Below are 22865 nucleotides of genomic sequence, written 5' to 3' on the forward strand. Positions count from 1 at the left end.
TGAGCATGTTACCTTCAGCAGTGCAGGGCTGTGAGGCCACACAGGCAGTCTGTAAGCCATCACAGGAGCACAAAGCCAAGAGCAAGGGGCAGAGGACAACATGCAGATAACCTGGCACAGCAAGAGCACCAGGGAGGTCACCAGGCCCAGCACACTGGCAGGAAAGGATTCAGGGAAGCTCACAGGCTGGTACTGCTGTCAATGTTCTCTTCAGGGGGCTCACATTCTTCCCCGAATGAAGGGGTAGGGGAAAGAGAAAAGGTAAAAGGAAGCTGGGTGTAGTTGCTTATGCCTTTACTCAAAGCACTTGCAAGGCTGAGGCAGGAGGACTGCTACGACCCGAGGCCAGTCTGGGCTATAAATAAGGAGCCAGGTGTGGTAGCATGCCTTTAATCCTAGCGCCTCAAAAGCAAAGGTAGAGGCTGGAAGACTTCTGTGAGGCTACAGCCAGCCTGGTCTATACTGTGAGCAATGAGTTCTAGGACAGCCAAGAACTCAGGTGACAGTCAGCAGGCTGGCAGCACATGCATACCTGGTCGTCTTATGAGACAGCAGGAGGCCACAAGAGAGCCTTTAGAAGGAGCTAGGCAGAAGAAACAGACGACATTTACAGGACAGCATCCTGCACTTAGCTATTGCCAACATTGGGAGCTGGCAGTCAGCAGGGCAGCCCAGAGGCTTGGAGAAAAGTGTACCCAAGCAGCACATCCTGCAAACCACTCCTGAGACCAAACTAGAACGGACCTTGTTCTAAGCAGCCAACAGCTGGACTTCCCACTAAGAACTCTCAGCAGTGCTTCTCAAAGCTACCAGAGAGAAGACTCAGAGCCTAGTCACACCATCTGGTGTGACTAATAGGAACTGTCTTGTCCAAGGGACAGCTGGCTCCATGGGCACCCCATCCGTAGGAAAGTGGGTACCATCAAAATCTAGTCCATTCGAAGGTCACAGCACTAAAGCCATAGTATAACCTGAAGCCTATACTGTGACTGTTCTTGGGAGCTCTAGAAAGGTAGGCTACAAAGCCCAGCCAGCACCCACTAGCAGGGGGTACCATAATTCTGCACTTTTCCCCCGGAGCTGAGGACCGAACCCAGGGCCCTCCGCTTGCTAGGCAAGCACTCTACCACTGAGCTAAATCCCCAACCCCAATTCTGCACTTTTTTAAAAAGGATTTTTATTCATGTGTATCCATATGTGCCTGCCACATGAATGTTAGTATAACAGGGGCTAAAAGAGGATTGCAGAACCCCAGAAGCTAGACTTATAGGTCGTTTGAACCACTGGCTCTTAACTACTGAGCTGTTACTCCAGCCCAGAAATTTGTATTTAACAGCTACAAGTGACAGGACCAATGGATGTTCAGGAAATGCTGGGCAGAAAATAGAAGTCATGAAAGTGAGTCTGACCTCAGTGAGAAGAGACTGGGGTGAAAGGGCAGAGGGCTGAGACTCATAACAGAAGCTTTAAAATCGAGACTACAGCTTGCGGTTGGGAGCTGTGAGGGGTTACTTGGGAAGGAGGGGGAGCATGTACTTTAGGCCACTTAGTTACAACATGAAACGCTATTTCAGAAGTGACCACTCTGATGTGCTGCTGAGTGACAACACCCACTTAGCATGGTTTAGGAGCCCACAAGGCAGTAACTACAGAGGGCAAAAGAAACGAAGACCCTGGGCTCACACCTGCAATACCAGCACTGGGGACACTAAGGAGTGTGAAGAAAGGCTAGCCTGGCCTACACTGATTTTAAGGTAGCCCGGCCAAGATCACTCAGCAAACAGGAAGCAGCAGGCTGGATTTCAATACCTGCCCCAGAAACAGGCCACTGAGTGAGGGATAGAGGTAGGCTGGCCCTTAAGTCCATGTTGGCCATCCAGTGCAGGGGCCAGTGGGTTTGAGTACTTCTAGGGACTAAGTTGCCTTCAACATGACAGGAAATGAAATACCTCAGAAAAAAACTAACCTTAAACTTGAAATCCCTAATCAGATGGCTTCCAAATGTATAAATTCTTAAGAGAAAAAGACTGGATTTTAGTTCTAATGTCAGCAGTGAGGACACACAGGGAATGTAGAAAATGCTGTGCCACTCACAGAGCAGGTGTGGGCAGAAATAAAAGCACAGACTCTTCTTAGCTCTAAGGGAATGTGAGGTCCTAACTGCAGTAGGACAGCAGAGCTCAGGAGAGGATGTATGAGCTGACAGCTAATGGAGCCAGTGTGGGCAGCAAAGCCAGCAATGTGACCGATAACAAAAGAGCCTGGACGGACTCCCCAGGGTCAACTCCCAGAGAGTTAGTCACCATGCTTTACCAGGTTCTCATCATGGATACCTGTGGGACAGGAGGAGAAGGGGCCTTTCTGAAGTACAGAAGGTCTGCCTACCCAATTGCCCTGAGCTTCATGTTCCCCAGAGGCTGCAGACTCAACCCTGATACTGTGAGGAAGCCAGGCTAATCGGTGTTCAGGTCACTACCCTTCAATGAATGGATTAGTGTGCCCTGTGTAAGAGTCAGAGGTGAACTTCCTACATGCTTCTCTTTCCAGTCTGCCCTGACAGAGGATGATGGAGAGTCCAGCCTCAGGAACTATAAAGAATATATCCCTATAATTTTTAGTTTGCCAAGACTCAAATGTTCTGGTATAGTCACACTCTATGACCTATGACACAGACTTCAGGAAAGCTATTTAACCAATGAGGAACCTGTCAGAGCTTTGCCAGAGCAAAGAATACCTGGAGGAGGGAATGGCCAACCCTGGGCAGCTCCAATCAGCTTGTTCTAGATAAGCAGGGAAACTGAGGACCACTGTGAGGGCCACAGTGTAGACAGAGATGTCAGTGTCTATCAGAGAGGCCCCAGTGTTGCCTCTCAGCGTTGACACTGTGAAGAGAGGAAGAGAGGAAGTAGGGTCTAGCAGAAGTAAGTCAGGTCACTATGATGGGCCCTTCCCATCTTTGCTTTCCAACAGCCACAAAATGAGTAGCATCCTCCATCCTCCTGTCCTGCCACACTCTGCAGTCTCAGTCCAGGCCCAAAGCATCAGGGCCAACAAAGGCCCAAACCTCCGAAGTTAACCCAGTAGGACACTTCTTGTAAGTTGGCTGCCTCAGGAATTTGTCACAGTAACACAAAACACCAACAAATAAAACAACCAACCTTGAGAGAGATGGGAGGGGAGGGGAGGAGGGGGGAGGGGAAGAAAAGCAAAGCGACGAGACCAAGATTGACAACCTAAGTTCAATCACGGGGACCCACATGGTGGAAAGAGAGAAGCAACTCCTACAAGTTGTCTTCTGACCTCCTTGTTCATGTAGTGGTATGTGCTTCTACCCTGACAAATGAATAAAAATACAATTTTAAAAAAAGAATCAGGGTTGGGGGATTTGGCTCAGTGGTAGAGCGCTTGCCTAGCAAGCACAAGGCCCTGGGTTCGGTCCCCAGCTCCAAAAAAAAGAAAAGAAAAAAAAAAAAAAGAATCAGTGTGGTGGTTAGGAGGAGAATGTCCCCACAAGCACGGGCATTTGGAGACTTGGTCACCGATAGGGGTGCTATTTGGGGCAGTGGCAGAACTCTGCAGGCAGAAGTACATCAGGGCTCGGGGCGGGGGTGTTCAGTTTATAGCCTTACCCCATTTCCCGTTGGCTCTCTCAGCTTCCTGGTCTGGCTGCCTGCTGCCATGCATTCCCCCATCATCATGGACTTTCTGGAACCACCCCCTCAAACTCCTTCTTCCTTACGTTGCCTTTGTTCATGGTGTTTTATCACAGGAACAGATATGTATCTGCTATAAGTAGCAATGAACACCTGAAGATCAACATTTTTAAAATGTTCCTTAAAGTAGTTCCAAAACAGTCATGAAAAGGTCCCTGACAACACACGCCATCAACAACATACAAACTAACAGTCATGAAAGGTCCCTGACAACACACGCCATCAACGACATACAAATCAACACAGCAAAGCCAGGCACAGAAACAGAGACAGGTGGATCTCTACAAATTCAGGGTCAACCTGGTCTACATGAGTTGCAGGCCAGCTTGGGCTAAAAGACCGACCCTGCCTCAAAATAAAATAATATACACCCAGTACAGGGGCTAGGGCTGGCTCAGAGGTTAAGAGCACTTGCTGTTCAACCATGGTAGTGTAAATCCTAGTACACATGACCACCTATAACTGCAGATCCAAAGGCTTTGACTCCCTCTTCCGACCTCTGCACACACACACACACACACACACACACACACACACACACACACACACACACACACCAAACAACATAATAAACCCAACCCAATTACCACAAGCCCCACACTTATGGTGGTGACAGAGTCTTCAGGACTCTACTGGTGGCACAGCAGTAGGGACGACTCCTTTTAAGGCCAATGAAGTACAGAAACTTTAGATGACAGTTGGCAGTTCCGTAAGGAATAAGCATTCGTTTGCCATATGATCTGGCAATTACATTCACTGTCATTTACCCAAAAGAACTGAAAACTTATGTCCACACAAAGCCCACACACAGCTGTCTGTAGCAGCTTTATTCATAACTGCCAGACCTGGAAGCAAGATACCCTTCAGATAAGCATATGGGTCCATCTAGACAATGGGATATAGATTATCAGCCAGTCTTAAAGACAGGAGCTATATCAGGCCACAGGAAGGTACAGAGGAAACTTAAATGACGCATTTCTATGAGAAGCAGTGGTATTATGAAATAATTACAGAGACCTGGTTCCTTACACAAAGCCTCTAAGTTGTTTGGAATTTCCTGAGTGAAGGAGCATCTATTGTTCCATAAGGAACAGCCCTGGAATGGGTCTGCTTGTCAAGAGAGTTCCAACTGTCAAGGTTACAAACGGGGAAGACAGAAGGCCAAGCTGATCACCAATGGAGCTGAAATGTTCCTTCTCCTGAGCAGCTGGTGTCTCTCCCTGCTGCAGCAGCCCCCATGGGCTCTGCTCTGACACGGCAGACCATGGGCATGGAGCCCTCGCCTTGCTTCCTGGAGTCTGCGCTGTTGACTGTGCTGAGTGGAGAAACCACAGCCCTGACTGCTGAGGCTGCTGTGAGCTTCCCTACATGGCTGATCTTTCCAGGCAGACGTGCTCTGTCCTGGGTGTAGGCCGACTCAGAGCTGTGTGGAATTCTGCAGCATCTGCCTGTTCTCAACATGGGTGTCCTACCTGTGTCACTGTGACCAATCTCAGACGACAACACAACTCTGTACCGAGTACCCCAGGTCCTTCAGAGAACCTGGGGATGTATGGGTGGTGTTGGGGACTCCCAGGAGTCACCCAAATATATGGTCTAACACTCGGCAGCAATCCCATGTTAGAATATGGCCTAAAGAAACCCCTAGAAACTTGCACCACAGATGCCACACCACAGCTCACACATGGATAGAGCACTAGCAGCTGGGAAGTGCAAACACAGGCCACAGGAGGGAGTGTCTCCCACACAGGTATAGGACCAATGCTGGTGAAAATGCACCAGTGTGCTGTGCTAACAGCATGCCACGAATGTAAAGGGAATGCAGACTCAACGAAGGATCCTGCAATTCCACTTCTGGCATAGCAAAGAGCTTCCAAAAGCAGGCGCTTGAACAGAGATTTGTACACCATGTTCTCAGCACTGCAACAGCAAACAGTAGAACAACATAAATGGGCACAGAGTGGGAGTGGACAGCCAGGGTCCACCACATAATGAAAGGTCATTTGCCTTAAATAGACAGAAATGCTGGCCTATGTTACAACATGGATGAACCTGGAAAACACGGTGCTGAGAAGTCAGTCAAAAGAACTAAAATTGCACTCACTCAAGGTCCCTAAACCCTCAGACACACAGAAGGCAGCATATAGTACCAGGGTCTAGGGACAGGGTGGGACAACCAGTGCGTCATTGGTAGCTTCAGTTTGAGAAGGTGGCAAGCTCCAGTGGTGGATGTGGGTGCAGTGGATGAAGGTGTGGCTGATCTCAGTACTGAGATTTGTGTGCTTACAGGGTTAACATGGCGGCTTTTATGTTACACATATCACACACACACACACACACACACACACACACACACACACACACTTCCATATATAGCACAGGCTGACTTGGTACTGGCTACAATCTTCCTCCCTCAGTCTCCCAAATTCTGGAATATCTGATATTTTTAGGACGGGTTCTGGTGAGAGAAACCTTATGGTGAGATTGTTGGGTCACTTCAGAAGCATTAGAAAGGATCTTAGCCCAGAGGAATGGCAATGACCTCATGTGGGCCCATCTCAAAAACACAACTGAGGGAAAGAACATGGCCCTCAAGGTTATCCACATAGACTCATTGACTTGTCATAAACACTAGACTCTGTCCTATAGGAACACAGAAGAGAGAAACCTGAATAGAAAAAGACAGCAAAGGTAGAATGGTCAGTTCAGGTGGGGACCCAAGGTCAGGGGAAGGTGGGCCACAATTTGTAACACTAAAGCCCAAACATCTCCCAAGTACACCTTCATTCTGCCAGGATCCTTGTGTCTGGTTGCCTTGAGTTAAAGAGTGGCCAGCAGGGGGTGCTAGCAGGAAGGGGAAGGACAGAGAGCAGGATGGTGCCCTCACTTTTGTCTCAAGGAGATTTTGTTCAGGAGTGGGAGACTAGGCAAGAGGGAGGGACAGCCCCAACTGCACTGCCAACCATGTGTTGCTGCTCACTTCACCTTCAATTGCTGGTTCTGAAACAGAGGGCAAGATCCAGTGGATAATTGTGGAATCAGGAAAACAGCTGGCTACTCCCCTGCACTCCAAGTAGAAATGGTAGGAGGGAGCACGGGGAAAGGGAGCTGCAATATGGGTTCTCAGGTAAGCCCAGGTTCAGGCCGGGTAGTGCTGAGCTTCCAAGCCTGGAGAATCACAGAGGAGCCTGAGGGTCACAGATGAGATGGAACACTGACTAAGTAAGCATCAAAGAATGGAGCCACAGGCCCGGGTCACCTTGAATGTGGATCATCCTTATGCACAGTATGACATTTTATACAAACGGGCTGTTCAGGACCTGGGAGAGCTCACCTGTACACGGCTGTCTACTTCCTCTCCAGAGGGGTTGGAATGCACAGCCTGTTCCAGTGGTTCTGTGGCAAGCTTCACAGAGTTCTGGATCCTCTCCAGCATCTGCCTCTTGTCAGGGTCTGTTGTCTCACTTAACTTGACTGAGAATGGCTACAACCATAAGAACACATCAAACATGTCAGGCATGGGCAGAACCCTGCATCCTAAAAAGCTAACTCAAGGCATGAGAATACTGTGTTCCCCACTGTTCAGACTTTAGCTCCCAGTTCAGGTACATCTGCTGCCTTTCCTCATCCGTGGCTAGGCAGGGCGCTTAAGCTTACTGAGTAAGTTGCCCCAAGCAAAATAGGTGTAACAGTGCACACCCAGCAAACCCCAACAGCTGGAGGACACCTTCATGTCAAAAGTGCCCCTGTTCCCGAGTTCTCAGTCCTGTCAGACCAAAGATAGCTACACCCTAACTTCAGGCCTAATTTCTTCTTTCCCAGGGACAATGCCACAAGCGTCCCAGATTGTTACTGTAGTTGCTAAGGGTGTTATGTGACAGGAAGCAGACTGATCATAACCATGAGTATGATGGTTTAAAAGAGATCTGTCTCCTGTAGGCTCTTGTATTTAAACACTTGGTCCCAAGGTGGCAGTGCTGTCTGGGGAGCTTTAGAGGGTGCAGGCTCTAGGATCTTAAAGCCACGCCCTACCACTTCCAGTCTGCTCCCTCTGCTCTGTGCTTGTGTCTGAGGATGTGAACTCTGGGCTTTCTGCACCTGCTATCATGCCTCCCTGCCATGATGGGCTCATGACCAGAATAAACAGTAAGTTGCCTCAGTCAGTGTTTAATCACAGTAATAGGAAAACAACTAAGACACATCTAAGAACTACACATTGACAGGAGGCTCGTTCAGGGCAAAGGTGTGGAAGTGGGGAGAACATACATCCTCAGCACCATGAACACGACGAGGACTTACAGATCATGAGTCTGCCTTGTGGTCAGAATTGAGCATTGGATTGCTCGTGAGCCTAACACTGAGGACCTAAGGACCAGACAACAAGAGGGATAGAAATTGATCAAGTACTTTCCCTAAGCGACAGGAGCACCACCTACTCCACACTATAGAGCCTACAGAACTCTGCCCTGGTGACTGTCTCTTAGGCCTGGCAGGGGCAACACCTGCTGTGGCTTTGGGGCCCCAGTGAAGCTGGCTTGCGTCCTAGAAAGGGCCTACACAGGGCTTAAGAGGCACTAGGGGAGGCAACGGTAGTATCCACGGTCTCTACCTTCATGGCATCACCAACATCCTTCAGAAGCTGGGCAGCCGAAGGTTTCTGCTCCCGATACTGCTCAAACAGGTAGTTCTGCCGCGCCCTCCTGATGATCTGCAGAGGTGGGAGACTGGTTATGATCAGAGCTTATGCCTCCCATGTGTAGAACTGCTCTTACACTGCAACTCTGAGTGAGGGTCAAGAGGCATGGGGACAGCCACAGGTCCCAACCACTGTAACACTGTGGCACACCATTACCACCCTTCCCTCTGTACCTGTAAAGTGGGGCTGAGGTCTACTGTGAACATCTGGGTGTCTAAGGACAGGTCACTAAGGCCCCCGCTTTCTCAGCTAGCAAGATACAGAGTGGACCTGCTTCCAAAGAACCGAGTTATGAAAACTTAGCCAATGCCCCAAATCTGCATACTTCTTGCACCATCTGGGCACCTATACAAATGACTCTACATCTGTATAAACTGTGAATCAGTTCACAGTGGGGACTCGGTGTTTATTAGGTCAGACATGAGCCTGCCTCCCCTCCAGCCCATCTGTCCATCTATGTAGCCAAGTCCCGAAACTCCTTACACAGTCCAGAATGGCCTCACACTCAAACCATCCAGTCCAGCCCGCTAAGAGATGGTTGGCAGTTGTATTTTCTTATCCTAAAGTCCCGCTTCCTCTCATATTACCCATTCAAGTCTGCACGTTGACACGGGTGCTCCCTTTACCTTATCATCAATGTCTGTGATGTTCATGCAGTAAAAGACATCATACTGGAAGTAATCCCTCAGCACCCTCCGCAGGATATCGAAAGAGATGTAGGACCTGGCAGAGGAAAGCACGGCCCCCAGTTGGCACACAGTGCCTGTGAGTTTGATATTGCAAGAAGAACATCAACAGAGCACCCTAAAACTGAAAACACCCCCAAATCCCAAGTTTTCTGAGCACCCACATGATGCCACAAAGACAAACTTCTACACTATGAAATAATGTCTCGTGAACAAAACTGTTAAGAATTAAAATGACCTTTAGACTATGTGTATAAGATGTACATGAAATACGTAGATGCTATGTCTCAGCATGGGTTCCATCCCAAAGACTTCCTGTTTATACAAAAATAGTCCAAAGTCTGAAAACCTGTGGCCCTCAGCACTTCTGGACCATGCACCCGGGCTAAGGAAATTCAGCTCGTTGGGGCAGGCTCCATGGCTTTTACCCGATCTGTGTGTCTGTGTGGGTCAGGGAAGGGGTCCCGGGGTGGAGACGGTGTCTGGGTAGACTCCAGCATGGCAAGCACAGGCTCTGTGCACTCCCCCTTCTGCTGCCTTTACTCCTCCAGCAAACAGATCCCCAGCATCAGACCCACCTGGCATGTCCCATGTGAGACGCATCATAGACAGTCGGCCCGCAACAGTACCACGTCACCTTCTTCCCATCTTGAGGTATAAATACATCCTTGTTAAAAAACAAGGAATGCCATCACCAGAAACTCAAGACACTCCACAGCACAGCAAGAGGAGCCACAAACAGCACGCTAACTGATGGCTGAGGGCCATTTATTTGGGGGCCAGAATCTGGCTTTGAGTTTACAATCCTCCTACCTCCACCTCCCAAATACTTGGATGACAGGCCTGAGCCACAGCCAGCAATACCCTCCTGTCTCTTGTTTTACTGATAATATCATAGGATTCAGTAAGCTGTGTAGTGAGAGCCTGGTGAGGCATCCTCACCCCCTCCCTCCCTGGAGCCCTCCTCCTCCTCGTCCTCCTCCTCAGGCTGGAGAAGGAAACAAAGTTGTGAAAATGTCAGCTTAGCAAAAATTGCAGCTAACAAATACCAGTCTGAATCCTAACTGCTCTAGACAACCACCTCAGGGGGTTGGCACCAGTGCCACCTCCTTCAGAAAAAGAACAAAAGGCTGAGAGCAGATAGCCAAGGTCTGTCCTTCCCAGAGGAGCCTGGCTTAGGGGCCAAAGCATCCAAACACTCACAGACTTCTCTGGGGATCTTACTGCCAGCGAGTACATAAGCTGTGCATACATGACCTGTCCCAGACGTGTCTCCTGCTTGCTGAGTGCGTGATCAAATACTCAGTCAGGGTGCTGGAGAGATGAGTGCATACTGTTTTGATGGACCTGAATTCAATTCCCAGCACCCATGCTGGGAGGTTCACAGCCATCTGTAACTTCAGCTCTAAGGGACCTGAAGCCTTTGGCCTCTGTGGGCATTGTATTCACATGCATATATCTTCACATAGACACACGTATATACACATAATTAGAAGTGAAACATAAAAAAATAATAACCATCCCACAACTGGAGAGCTTTCTGAAGCCTGTGGCACTATGGGTGTGAGCTAAGTATAACAAACCATGAGGAGCCTATCAGGTCAAGAGGCCATACCGGATTCCTGGCACATGCTGGGGCTCCACCTGTTGGATTTGCCACTTTGCCTAATCTGCTTGGCTTAGGACAGTGTATGATAACCATGAGTTCGCCTGAAAGCTGCCAGCACTCAGCTTGGCTGTTGCGACCTTGAACACTCAGGCCTGGCCAATGCTGGGAGGCCAGCAGGCAGACTTCCCCAAAGCATCGTGTACAAGGCATCTGTGCCCTAGTTTCAGAGCACGGTTCTGTCTGGGTTGCAGAGGCCAAGGCAGAGGAGTAACAGAAGATGCAGAGTCCATAGTACAGCAATAACAGAAGGACTCTGAGCCTAAACTGAGGGAGCTATGTGCTTAACAGACTATGGTGTGCCCTGCAAGGGCACAGGCCACCCTAACTTTCTTACCTTGTTCCGGGTGAGGCTATTGTATAGGCGGAGCCGGCAGGGCTCAGTCCCTGCTGGAGGGGACCACTGAGGCTGCACTCGCCGGCCTTTACCTGGAGGCAGAAAAGCAGATAGGTCACATGGCAGCATCCTGTAGTACGAGGGTCACCTCTCAACACCAGGGTTGAACAATGGCATTTGTGCTTTTGAGACAAGGTTCTCACTTTGTAGCCCTTGGCTGTTCTGGAACGTCCCATGTACTTCAGGCTGGCCTCAACCTCCTCAGTGTTCGGCTTAGAGGCATGTGGTTTGTGATTTTCAGTTAATACTCTGCTGTTGCATCCCAACACACAAGACTTCCAGAGACTCAAGGCCATGCCACACCCACCACCACCCCTTGGTCATGCTCCCTTCTAACCACACACTGTTATCCATGCCTCTGGATCTCCACAGGCTCTGACTATGACATGGCAGTAGCACTGTAGCCCTGGCTAGCTCCAGCTCTTAGGATCCTTTGCCTGAGCAAGGTAAGAGTCTGTGGACACTTTGGGACACACGGGCCACCTCTAAGTCACCAGGTGCAACAAAAGTCAAGGTAAGAATGCCTCTAGCTCCTCCTTGTCTCTGACTTGGCATCAAATCTGGCTTGGCCTCACAGTTAGACTGACCCTAACCTCTGGATACAAGTCTGTTGCACCCCTGCCCTGATCCTGGTTGGTTCACACTGGTTTGGCCAGCCCCACAACCCGGCCTCTTTCTCTCAGGCGGTGCCTGCTCTCTAGGTACTACACGACACAGTCACTCTTTAGAATGTGTCTGAGGCCTGAGGTTTTTTCCCTGAAGACAGACCTGCTTCTTGAAAAGTTGTCCCTAACCTGCATGTCTGGGCACTCTGAGATGTCACGGGGTGATGCTTCAAGCCTCACAATCTCAGTCCAGAAAAGCTGACTGAAGCCCACCAGGAAACCATGTGATCACCCACAGTCTGCCCATGCTCCGTTGGACATACCTGCCTTCTTCCTTACTCCTGCTGAGAGCTAGGCCCTATGCTGCTCCCCTATGCAGGTCTATGTATGGATTTCACTGGGCCACCTGTAATGCACCTTGGTGTCCAGTCCATCAGCCCCCCTCACCTCTGCTGAGCACAGGTGGAAGGTCTTGAGCTGACCTGGTCCTGGCCTTCCCTCACCATGGATACTTCTCTTACGTCTGGCCACCTCTGACTCCTGTGCAAAATTGCCTATAAGACACAACACCTGAGCAGGTCTACCTGTTGATTCTGCTTTAAGAGTCACAGAGAAATATGTTATGGGTACAGGCCATTTCCAAGCTCCATCCTTGCCCAGATCATACTAGAAAGAATAGAGGAGAGAGACTGGTAATAAACAGGCTCAGGATAAAGGAGAGGACCATCACTGTGTGGGGATAGATGAGCGAGATGACATCGGTCAGCAGCAAGCAGGAGCTCCTTCCTCCAGGTAAGTGTAGGATCACAGGCGGACACAGGATGGGATGGCAGAAAACCCCAAACCTTCACCAGACACCAAGCTCAGTCTCAGCTTACTCTGAGCACACCAGTACCTGACCAGAAAATATCTCAATGTGATGGAGGACTCTGAAACTGTCCTGCCTCAAAAGACTCAGAGGTGACACCAAAAATGGAGGTGTGGCTGGATTCTCACAAGAAGAGACACTACCAAAGGCTGCTACACTGAAGGCTGCCACACCCCACAGTCAGTGACAGGCTTTAAGCTCATCTGGTAGGGGCACTTTCTGGGTTGAAAAAGGGCACAACAGAACAAGATACACAACAGCCTGCCTTGCCCAGGCTCTGTGAATCAAGAGGGCACACACAGGTGAGGTTCTTAGGCTCTTCCCGAACCCATGACCCAATGACCCACAACAGTTTCTGCCTTAGTCAGAGTTTCTATTCCTGCGCAAAACATCATGACCAAGAAGCAAGTTGGGGAGAAAAGGGTTTATTCAGCTTACACTTCCATGTCCCTGTTCCACAGTGGGCTGGGTCCTCCCTCCTTGATCACTAGTTGAGAAATGCCTTACAGCTGGGTCTTATGGAGGCATTTCCTCAACTGGGGCTCCTTTCTCTGTGGTAACTTCAGCTTGTGTCAAGTTGACACGCCGAACCAGCCAGGACAGTTCCCCAGATGTAACCAGCCTGTTTAGGTTTCTTCTGAAAGTCCCTCCACACAAGCACATGAAAACAGCCCCACTCCACTCCAGGTCTCCAGTGGTAGCATGGGTCCTGGTACTGAAAGTGTCCTTGGCTACAAACAGACGCAGACAGCTGCACTTTGAAAATAGGATGCAAGACACTGGAGGTCCAAAGATGGAGAAGCTGCTGGGAAGCAACAGCCAGCCTCAAGAGTGTGAGGTAATCAGGTAGCTTGAGCCCACATCCAGGTAAGCACTCTCCAGCAAGCTCAAAGCCCTGAGGGCAACGGAGGGAAGGATGGTGGGAAGTGGGCTGGCTCCTCGGGAAGAGAGCTATGAAGGCTAAAAAGGACATAAACATTTTCCACATGTGAGAGGATACTTTGCTGCTGAGGCTTCAGCCTTGAGGAGGCGAGGGTGGTGAACACAAGAAGTGACATATACAGAGCAGCAAGCAGTAAGAACAGTGGGCTATGTTGCGAGCTTCAAGTGAGAAAGTGTCCTCATTTGGAGAGCATGCTTTAGAAGGCACTCAGGACAGGCAGAATTCTAATCATCATAGCCAGACAGAGCTACTGTCAATCCAGAGACATGGTGCAAACACTGGACTCTGGAGCCTAGGCCTGCCAAAAGCCAGTAAACCATTACGGGCAGCCCAGCCACAGCCTCCTTCTCCCCCAGCCATGCTTTTGCATGTTTTTGCTTAAGGGATCTGACCTAATACATTTTCTTCACAAGATTACATGGTCCTGATGGCCCTGTGGGCAGTTGTGGGGCTAGAGGGAGCAGGATAATCCTGTTAGTGCCGTCCTTGGTCCATCTTCCATTCAACAGCATCCCTCAGAGAAGCCTCAGTAGACAGTGGCTGACTGTAGTGGGAGACTCTTCCCTCCATGGTCATGAGGCAGGCCCCTGAGAAGCAATGCTCTGCTGTGTCCACTGGCACAGGCACTGGTGTGTCTGGTTCTTCCCAGGACCATAAACGAAGTCTAGATGGGTGGCTGTTGAGACCAGAGTCCATTCCTGATCTCCTTCCTACTGCCATAACTTGGAGTTGGGGCACAGTGTTCAATCTGACACCCTGAGACCTTTGGAGAAGACACCTGGTGCTACATCTGGAACAGAGTTGACACCTGGGACACAGTGCTGGACACAGGAACAGCACAGGTCCAGGGGTGACTTCTATGCAGCCATACCTCCCACCTAGGCTGGAGCAAGGTTTTACTTGGGATAATCCCGAAAAATCAAGACATCTTCTGACTCTAGCAGATCCTTCAACATGCTCCAAGTTCCCAACCCAAGCCTGCAAAGCCCCAAGGAGGCCACCAGCAAGGACTTCCATAAGTCAGCACTCAGCCATATGAGGAGAAGTGTATTACAGCAACAGGAATCTGGGGCTCAAGGGCCTTAGAACACCCACAGAAGGGAGCATTCCCACATGGCCAGATCAAGATGACAAACCATTTTCGTTCCAAGCTACAGCCTTTCCAGTAGTGCCTCCCCATCCTAACAACTGTGCCCAGGGATACCAGCAGCACCCACAGGCATTGACTGATTTCATCTCAAAGCACAGACAGGAAGGACTTATGAGTTTTTTTGAAAGCTCAATGTCAATGAATACAGCTCTAATATTTAGTGACACTGTACCTAAAGAGAAACAAATGTAACCTATGAGACTAAAGACAAGAACCAAGAGCCACTATCAGCAAAGCATTAGCTAAACCCCAGGACTGGCCTATAGCAGCATCTAGTATAGCCCTGAAGTGGTCCCAAAGGTGTCTGAGCCATGACTTCACCCTACAGATCCAACAAGCATGGCTTCTTCCCCATGGGAATACTTGGCTGAAATATGGAGGTGAGTCTCCAGCAGGATATCCACTGCCCTGTAGTACCTCATGCCCTTGACCTTGGAGCAGAGGTTCACTGCTGTTACTCACTTGCTTGGAGCCTGCAGGGCTCGCCTCTGCCTTGGGGGCCACCCAGGAGCGCTTCTATGTGCCTGAACCACCGAGCCACGTGGAAGAGCCTTGAGTCAGCGGGAGGGGCAGAGAACTGCCTGAACACGTCCACGTCTGCCTGCGATAGGGAGTACCCCTGGATATAGCTACGCGTGCTGAGGTGTTGGTCCAGGGCCTGCACCCTGGCTGCCTCGTCACTAATGCTCAGAATGGACCTGTAGTCAGCAGCTGCAAAGACAGAGGGCACAGGATGTCAGGTCAGAGGGCAGGCAACCCATGACATCAGGCAGGCAGGCAAGCAGGCTGAAGAACACATATCAGGTAAGTGAGTAGGGGAGATGTGACATCAGACAGGCAGGCAAGGGAGCATGGGATAGAAAAACCAAGAGGTCACAGGATGTCAGGCATGCGCAAAGAAGCTGCCAAGGAACAAGGGCCAGACAGCTGTGTTTGTCAAAGCCCTTTCCTGCATGTCAGACATCCAGAGGAGGAAGGACCTCAGGGTGGGCATGCAGAGAAGTGGCTGGCAGGAGGAAGGTAGGGTGACAGTGGAGCAGGTCAGGTTTCCTCCTAGAGCCTTTAGGAAAGGTTTCACATGTATACTGAGGTGGCCTGCAGTGCCATGAGTGATGTTAATACCAGGGATGGTGTACTTTAAAATGGCTAACTTGGGTCAGGCATTTTGATGTACACCTTTAATCTCAGCAGAGGCAGAGGCAGACTGGATCTCTGGGAGATACAGCTCAAAGCACTCACCTAACAAGTATAAGGGAGGCCCAGCATCACAAAATAAATGATTAATCACAATTAATGAAATGGCTACTTGTATGCTCAGAGAGGGTAGCAGCTGAAGGAGCCCTCTGCATGACAGCCATGCATAAGCCTGTAGACTGGAACAAACATGGCTTCCAGAAGCGAAATACCATATACATCCTTAGGTTCTCCAAACCCACTAAGAGTGCTCAGGCCTGCCAGGAGGAACTGTTCTGAGGACACGTGACCCCTCCACTGGGGCACCCGCTACAAAGGGTGTAACAGCTACGACTGCTATCACCCATACCCCTAAGAGTGGACAGATTTCACGCAATGTTCTGCATGAGCTCCAGGAGGATAGAACTCTAAGCTTCTATCATGGATGGACTTTTACATCATGCCCTGGCTAGTTTTATGTCAACTTGGTATAAACTAGTCACTTAGGGAAAGGAACCTCAGTTGGAAACATTCCATCACCAGAATGGCCTAGGAGCAAGTCTGTAGCGCATTTTCTGAATTAGTCATTGAGAGTCAGCCCATCACGGTGGTGCCATTCCTGGGTAGGTGGTCCTGGGATGTGTAAGAGAGCAGGCTGAGCAAGTCATGAGAAACAAGTCACTCACAGTACTCCTCAATGGCCTCTGCATCAGCAATTGCCTCTAGGCCCTTGCCCTGTTTTGAGTTCCTACCCTGCTTCCTTCAGCAATATAGAATGATACCTGAGGGCTGAAGAAATAAACCCTTTCTTTCACAGGGTGGTTTCTGGTCATGCCCTTCTAGCACAGCAGTAGAAACCCTAGGACACACTCCAAGCCCTGTATCTTTTCCTTAGTACTCAGCCCTTAGTACACAATTTTAATTCCAAACAAGGAAAGTAAAGTTGTGTGGCACACACATTGATGAAGCAAAGATTTGACGGAATAGGCTATGTTCAACTCTCACAAGAAGAAAGGGAAGTTACTTAAACGGCAGCGTTGAGAGTAAAAAGGGAGGAAGCAGTTTTACTAGGAGAGACAGGTGAGGACAGAATGGGCCAGAGAAATGAAAAGAAACCAGAACATTAGAAAAGATTGCCAAAGTTAGTATGAGGATAAGCAGAGCTATTCAGGTGAGGCCAAGAGAAAGAGACAGCAGATTGAAACAGTCAGCATTGGAAAGGAGTTTGAACCAGAACAGCTAAGTTGAACCAGCCAACTAGAGTTCAGAAGGAAGTGGAAAGGGCGATCTTATCCAGCAGTAAGTCTCAGAGTTGGAAAACAATCTAGCCCTAGATTAGATTGGACAGAGGCTAGAAGCTTCCAGGAGTAGGCCTGGGTTAGCAGACTGGGGCAGTAAGCCTTGGGATAACAATTACTACAGGAGAATAAAAGTTACAATTCCTGGTTTCGGTTCCCTTTCCTTCTTTAAGCAAGGAGCTTTCAGGACTCAGTTGTGGCTTTGAAGAACAGCTCCTTGTTTCAGCCCCTCAGCCAAGGTGAGGGGGCTAGATAGGGGCCTTCACTCTACAAAGAGGGCCCTCCAACTGCATTCTCTTGGTACTGCCTCTAGGCCATGTGGGTGAAATTAGCAGGACATCTCTTCTCAGACAAAGAGGCTACCCAAGAAGCTAGGCAGCACCTGCCTAGCAATCCCTGAGCACCACTGCGCCATGCCCAGGAAAACTCCAAACATTTACTTCATCGCTTCTGTTTTCCTCTCTAAGTACCCACGAGGTTCCCCAATGAGAACTGCAATTGCCAGTGTTGAAAAATAGCACTGGGCTGCAGGGCGCTCTGGGAGATGGGCCTAGCCAGCAGGCTAAGCACCTGCCCTCTTCAGAAGGAACCACCCTTAGCATCAGCCTCGTAAAGCCTTGGAGCACTAAGTGCAATTACACTTAACATGCTTTACAAACCTCTGGCTAGAAGCCAGCGCCAGGCTTGCTGCTGTCATTACTGTAATTGCTCCTGCCTTACGATGACTGTAATCACTGAAGGACTCCAGAGGCTCCCTGAGGAATGTGCCAGACCACAGGATCCCAAAGGCTCTGCCTAGAGCAGCCTAGGTCACTCACTGTGAGGGAACAAAGCCTGGCCAGGTGAGAAGGGGAACTGAGAATGTGTAAGGTGGTCCAACCAGGGCGGTGCAGAAACTCCTGGAGGAAATGCCTACAACAGGTCAGCTTTCTCAGGGTAGCTGGTTAAGCCATTCCCCAGCTTATGACTGTTTGACAACAAAAGAATTCCTCCCAGGCCCAGTCTGCAAATTTGACATCACCAGGACCCTTCACATATCATGCCCAATCTACTCTGCCACCACTGAAGTGCAGAGCTGCAGCTCATCCCCTGAACATACAAAGTGCAGAGCCTTCTGATGGTGGGACTGCCCCAAAGGTGGACAGTAACTGACGCAGCTATGGACTCTTCGCCAGACAGCCACTGAGACTGCACAGAGGCTAGCATTCAGCACAACGAAGAAGCAAGAGTCACTTCCAATGACCCATAGTCCTAATATGTGGAAGGCAGCATCCCGCCTGGCTTTTTCCATCAGCATTCACACCTGCTCTCAGTGCCGTCCCTGTCCCATTTCAAGTGCACTGGAAGAATGCATTTCTTGGTGCAGCCCCCTAAGCTCCCAGAGGGTAAGCAAGCCTGGACTTCATAGGGGGCTATACTGTCACTTGCTCTTGACTGTCAGTCTACTACTGCCACTATTGCTAAGTGTCCCTCAAAGCTGTCACCTTGCAGATGTCCCAACAATACCCACACCTGCAGACTGTTTCCTCCCAGCAAAAGCACCCCTTGGGCCCTCTAGCTGTTCCTGCTTCTGCTTTCCCATGGGGTTCCCATTCTACGGCCACCAGGAGCTGCTACTCAAGGTCCTAGACAACACCCTCATATTTGGCTATTGCCATGAATGACATCCCAGGAACATAAGGTCACAGATGAGCAAATATCTACATCCTTCGAAAAGGTCCGTTTTGCTCTGTTTTCTACTTCCTGTACCTGGCAACTGGAACCAACCCTGTCATTCTAAGAGGTTCGGAAAAAGAGTTGCTGCATGGTGGCTGAAGCGCCTGCACCAAGGGGTACCTAGCCCTGTCTCTAGCTCTGGTAATGGCAGACTGAATCGCCTCACTTCTCTAGTCTTCAGGGTGCTCATCTGCACAGGAAGGGTCACAAGGAACAGGCGCCATTACAATTGTGCTGGGACTTGTACCGAGACAGACTACACATTAGGTGTGATTATGAAGACTGCGTGGTTAAACTATGGGAAAAATCTGGTATCTGAGATGAGCTCCACCCATCGGAGGTCCTGAAACAAACCTGCTATCCCATACTCTGGGTGACATCGGGCCCCATGTCACCCAGAGCTTTGGTCATCTTCTGAGGAAACAGGAAGGAGAAAGCAGTCACCGAAATGCTGCCACGTTGCAACTCAAGATCATCTCTGCTCTGTGGCTTTCCAGTTCCTGAGTGGTTTTATGGTGTTTGAGACAAGATTCCATGTAGTCCAGGCTGCTCTCAAACTGGCAATCCTCCTGTCTCATCTCCCAGAGTATAAGAATTATTCATGCGTACCCACATAGCTTTGTTGGGTTTGTTGAAAGTTCCCCTAGTCTCTTTTTTCTTTCTTTCTTTTTGTTAATTTGTTTGAGACAAAGTTTCACTATGTATCTATGGCTGGCCTCCAATTTGCTACAGTAGACCAGGCTGGCCTTGAATTCCCAGAGATCCCCTTACCTCGGCCTCTGAAGCACTAAAATTACTCAATGACAGGCACATGCCATCGCACCCACCATCGCCCATTCCTGGATTTTCATGGAGGTTCTGACTCTTGGGTCATCTTCCCTCAGGACTTGAGATCTCCCTTGTGATCTGCACACCATATATACATTTTTATTTAAGTCAAAGAGGAGGCTAGACATGGTGTTGTGAGACCTGCCATCCCTGCAGGAGGCAGAAGAATCAGGAATTCCAGCCTGGGCTATATGAAACCCTGTCTCATTAGATGGATGGGTGGATGGGTGGGTGGATGGATGGATGGATGGATGGATGGATGGAGTGAGTGAGTCATAGAGTCTCAATTCTGACAGATCTGGTCCTTACTCACCAAGCACTGTTGCAAGTTCTTCCTATGAACTCATTCAATGCCTACACCACCCTCAGAGGCAGAAACCATTTCCTGTATTGTGAGTATGGACACAGTTGTGATCAGAGACCTGTTGGGCAGCTCAGGGTGGAATTGCTGGCCATGCTGCTGTGTTACAGTAGTCTAAGTGGACTTCTAAAAGCTGCTGTGGGTGGTGAAGCAGCTAGAATCTAGGCATGTCAGTTGAGTGGACTACTGGAATACAGAGCCAGGTACCACTGTCACTAGGCACATGCTAAGCAGTCATGTTATCTGGGTACTCAGGTGATCAGAACCACCTACCAGGGACTCAGCAAGGCCACAGGGACCACAGAGCACCACAGGATGCCTAAGAAATCTTGGTGTACCCTACACTGCAGACAGATAACTGAGAAGTCAGAACTCACATCTAATTTCTGCCTGCCTCACAGAGACTAAAACCTACATCAAGCATTCTGCCTTTGAAGACTTGCTTCTGACCTTTCAGGATCTGGGCTAAGGCCTCTGTTCTTTCTAGAACCCACATGCTAAAAAGACAGTGAGAAAAGACACTGCTCCTCAGAGATCTGCCAAAGCCCAGGTCTACCCCGGGGTGACATAAGTGACTGCCTTCTAAGGGATTCTCCCAATTGGCAATAAAGTAGATGGCCAATGATGCTCTGACAGTGATGCTCTGACTGGACAGGGCCCTGTGGTGACTGCTGACCACACTGGAGATTAAAGCCTTCATAAAACCCCAAGCTCTTTCATGTATGTGTACATGGAGTCCCTGCTTCCTCTGCCCTACTTCCCTAAGTACCAACCTCATATGCCCTTCCACCCACCTGCTTGGGCAGAAGACCAAAATAATCTTTGGGCCTTTGCCTCACCCCCAAAGTCCAGCCAGGGCAGGAGGGGGAGTGGTGAGGTCTCATGCAGTCACCAGCTGGAGACACACTATTTGGTCCAGGACCATCTCTCCTACTGCTGAGTATCCAAGGAGACTTTAGCCTTAACCCAATTAAGAAATTGAAGTTGAGGAAGGGATGAGCTTACAAAAACAGTCAGGTCCCATCAAGCAATATTCTAGTTTCAGGGGGTCACGGCAACCTACCCCCAGGTCCTGGCCTGTCACTGTCCACTGAGACACTGGCCATCCCCAAGGCTTTGGTTTGGCACTGCCCCCTTGGGCAACAGTTGTCCCCACAGTCTTACCTGAAGACTTTTTTATCCCAGAGCCCCTGGCCTCCTGGATTCTACCTACCTGAGGATCTGTCTTTGCCCACTCCAGCCACTGCCAAATCCAGATCTCTAGCCTGCCACTGCTCACCTGGGCATGAACTGTTCCTAGAGCCCTGACTTAGCCACTGCCCAGCCAAACAGCCTCCACTCTAGAGCCCTAACTGGTCACTTCCCGTCCAGGGATCGTCTGCCCAACAGTCTTTGCCTGCCACTGCCCATTTGGGCCATTGCTATCTTCAGATCACTGGTCTGGGCACTGCCCACTTAGTCCATGGCTGTCTCCACAGACCCGAGCTGGACTTGTGTCCCTGGCCCATGCTGCCCTCCACCCCAGCCTCGCTTGGCATTACCCACTCGTTCCACTGCTGTCGCCACAGCACTGGCCTGGGCACTGCCTCTTTGGATCATGCTGCCCACACAGCCCAGGCTGTCCCCAGAGCCCCACAGTCACCCCGCAAATCTCACCCTGCTCCGCGGAGGAACCTGCCATCACTGGGAATCAAGACCCGCGTCTGCCGCCACAGACGCTTTCCAGAATCTGATGCAACCGCGGCGCCGGAAGTCCTGCCCAAGCAGTCCTCTTCCGGCACGTCCAGTAGCTAGGCAACTGCGAACTGACGCCGGCGTGGGGAACGATGGGAGAATACTCCAGTTCAGGTTGGCGCGGAACTTAAATGAGAAGCGTATTCCCGGGGTGCTGAAAAGGGCTGGGAGGCGCGGGGCGAAACGAGGGAATGAGAAGCCAGTAGAAATTAAGGAAATGCAAGGAAGGGGCGGGGCAAGGGACTCAGAGTGGAGGGATAGGGTAAAGAAGACGCCCTTTCTGAGACATTCTCCAAAAAGCAATAAGCCAGTAAACAGGCTGGTCCTGTTGTACACTCTCCTAAATCCTTTTCTTGCCTGAGTGTATGATATCGCCTCCCAAGACCAGAGGGAGGTTTGTGAGAAAAAAATGAAAAGTATTATTTTAAAAACCTGGGGCTGGGGATTTAGCTCAGTGGTAGAGCGCTTACCTAGGAAGCGCAAGGCCCTGGGTTCGGTCCCCAGCTCCGGAAAAAAAAAAAAAAACCAAAAAACAAAAACAAAACAAAACAAACAAACAAACAAACAAAAACCATAGCCAGCTACATGGTAAGACCCTGTCTCAATTTTTTTTTTTTTTTTTTACAAAAGCTCTATTTTGAGGTTGGAAGACAGTTCGGTTAAGAGCATGGCTACCCTTCTTGAAGACACAGGTTCGATTTCTAGCAATCAAAACTGCTCACAACCGGAACTCCAGTGCCAGGGGATCCTAACTCACTTTTGGCCTTTGTGGGCTTTGCATGCTTGTGGTGGAAGAAAATAAATAAATAAATAAATAAATAAATAAATAAATAAAGTAAGTAAGTAAGTAAGTAAGTAAGTAAGTTTATATATTTATATTATAAATTATACAAAATATATACATATATATTATATATGTATGTGTGCAAGGAAATAAATACAATGAAAATACCCCCCCAAAAAAAATCATATATGTGTGGCAACCATGGAACCCAGGAACTCAGGAGGCTGAAACAGGCAGTTCCCTTCCC

General features: G+C 49.6%; 1 protein-coding gene across 3 annotated transcripts in view; it reads right to left on the reverse strand.

Moving 5' to 3' along the window:
* Cars1 (cysteinyl-tRNA synthetase 1) overlaps positions 1-21831 on the reverse strand; it is a 42362-nt gene extending 20531 nt beyond the window's left edge. Inside the window, 7 exon segments of one of the 3 annotated variants that reach the window (NM_001438176.1) lie at positions 7048-7197; positions 8323-8421; positions 9036-9132; positions 9674-9762; positions 11099-11190; positions 15187-15435; positions 21757-21831. In NM_001438176.1, coding sequence (NP_001425105.1) covers positions 7048-7197; positions 8323-8421; positions 9036-9132; positions 9674-9762; positions 11099-11190; positions 15187-15435; positions 21757-21781 — 801 coding nt within the window. In that variant the 5' untranslated portion in view covers positions 21782-21831. 3 annotated transcript variants of the gene reach the window in all.
* Between the last annotated feature and the right edge of the window lie 1034 nt (positions 21832-22865).

This window comes from Rattus norvegicus, chromosome 1 (genome assembly GCF_021556685.1).
Source record: "Rattus norvegicus strain SHRSP/BbbUtx chromosome 1, alternate assembly SHRSP_T2T, whole genome shotgun sequence".
NCBI lineage: Eukaryota > Metazoa > Chordata > Mammalia > Rodentia > Muridae > Rattus > Rattus norvegicus.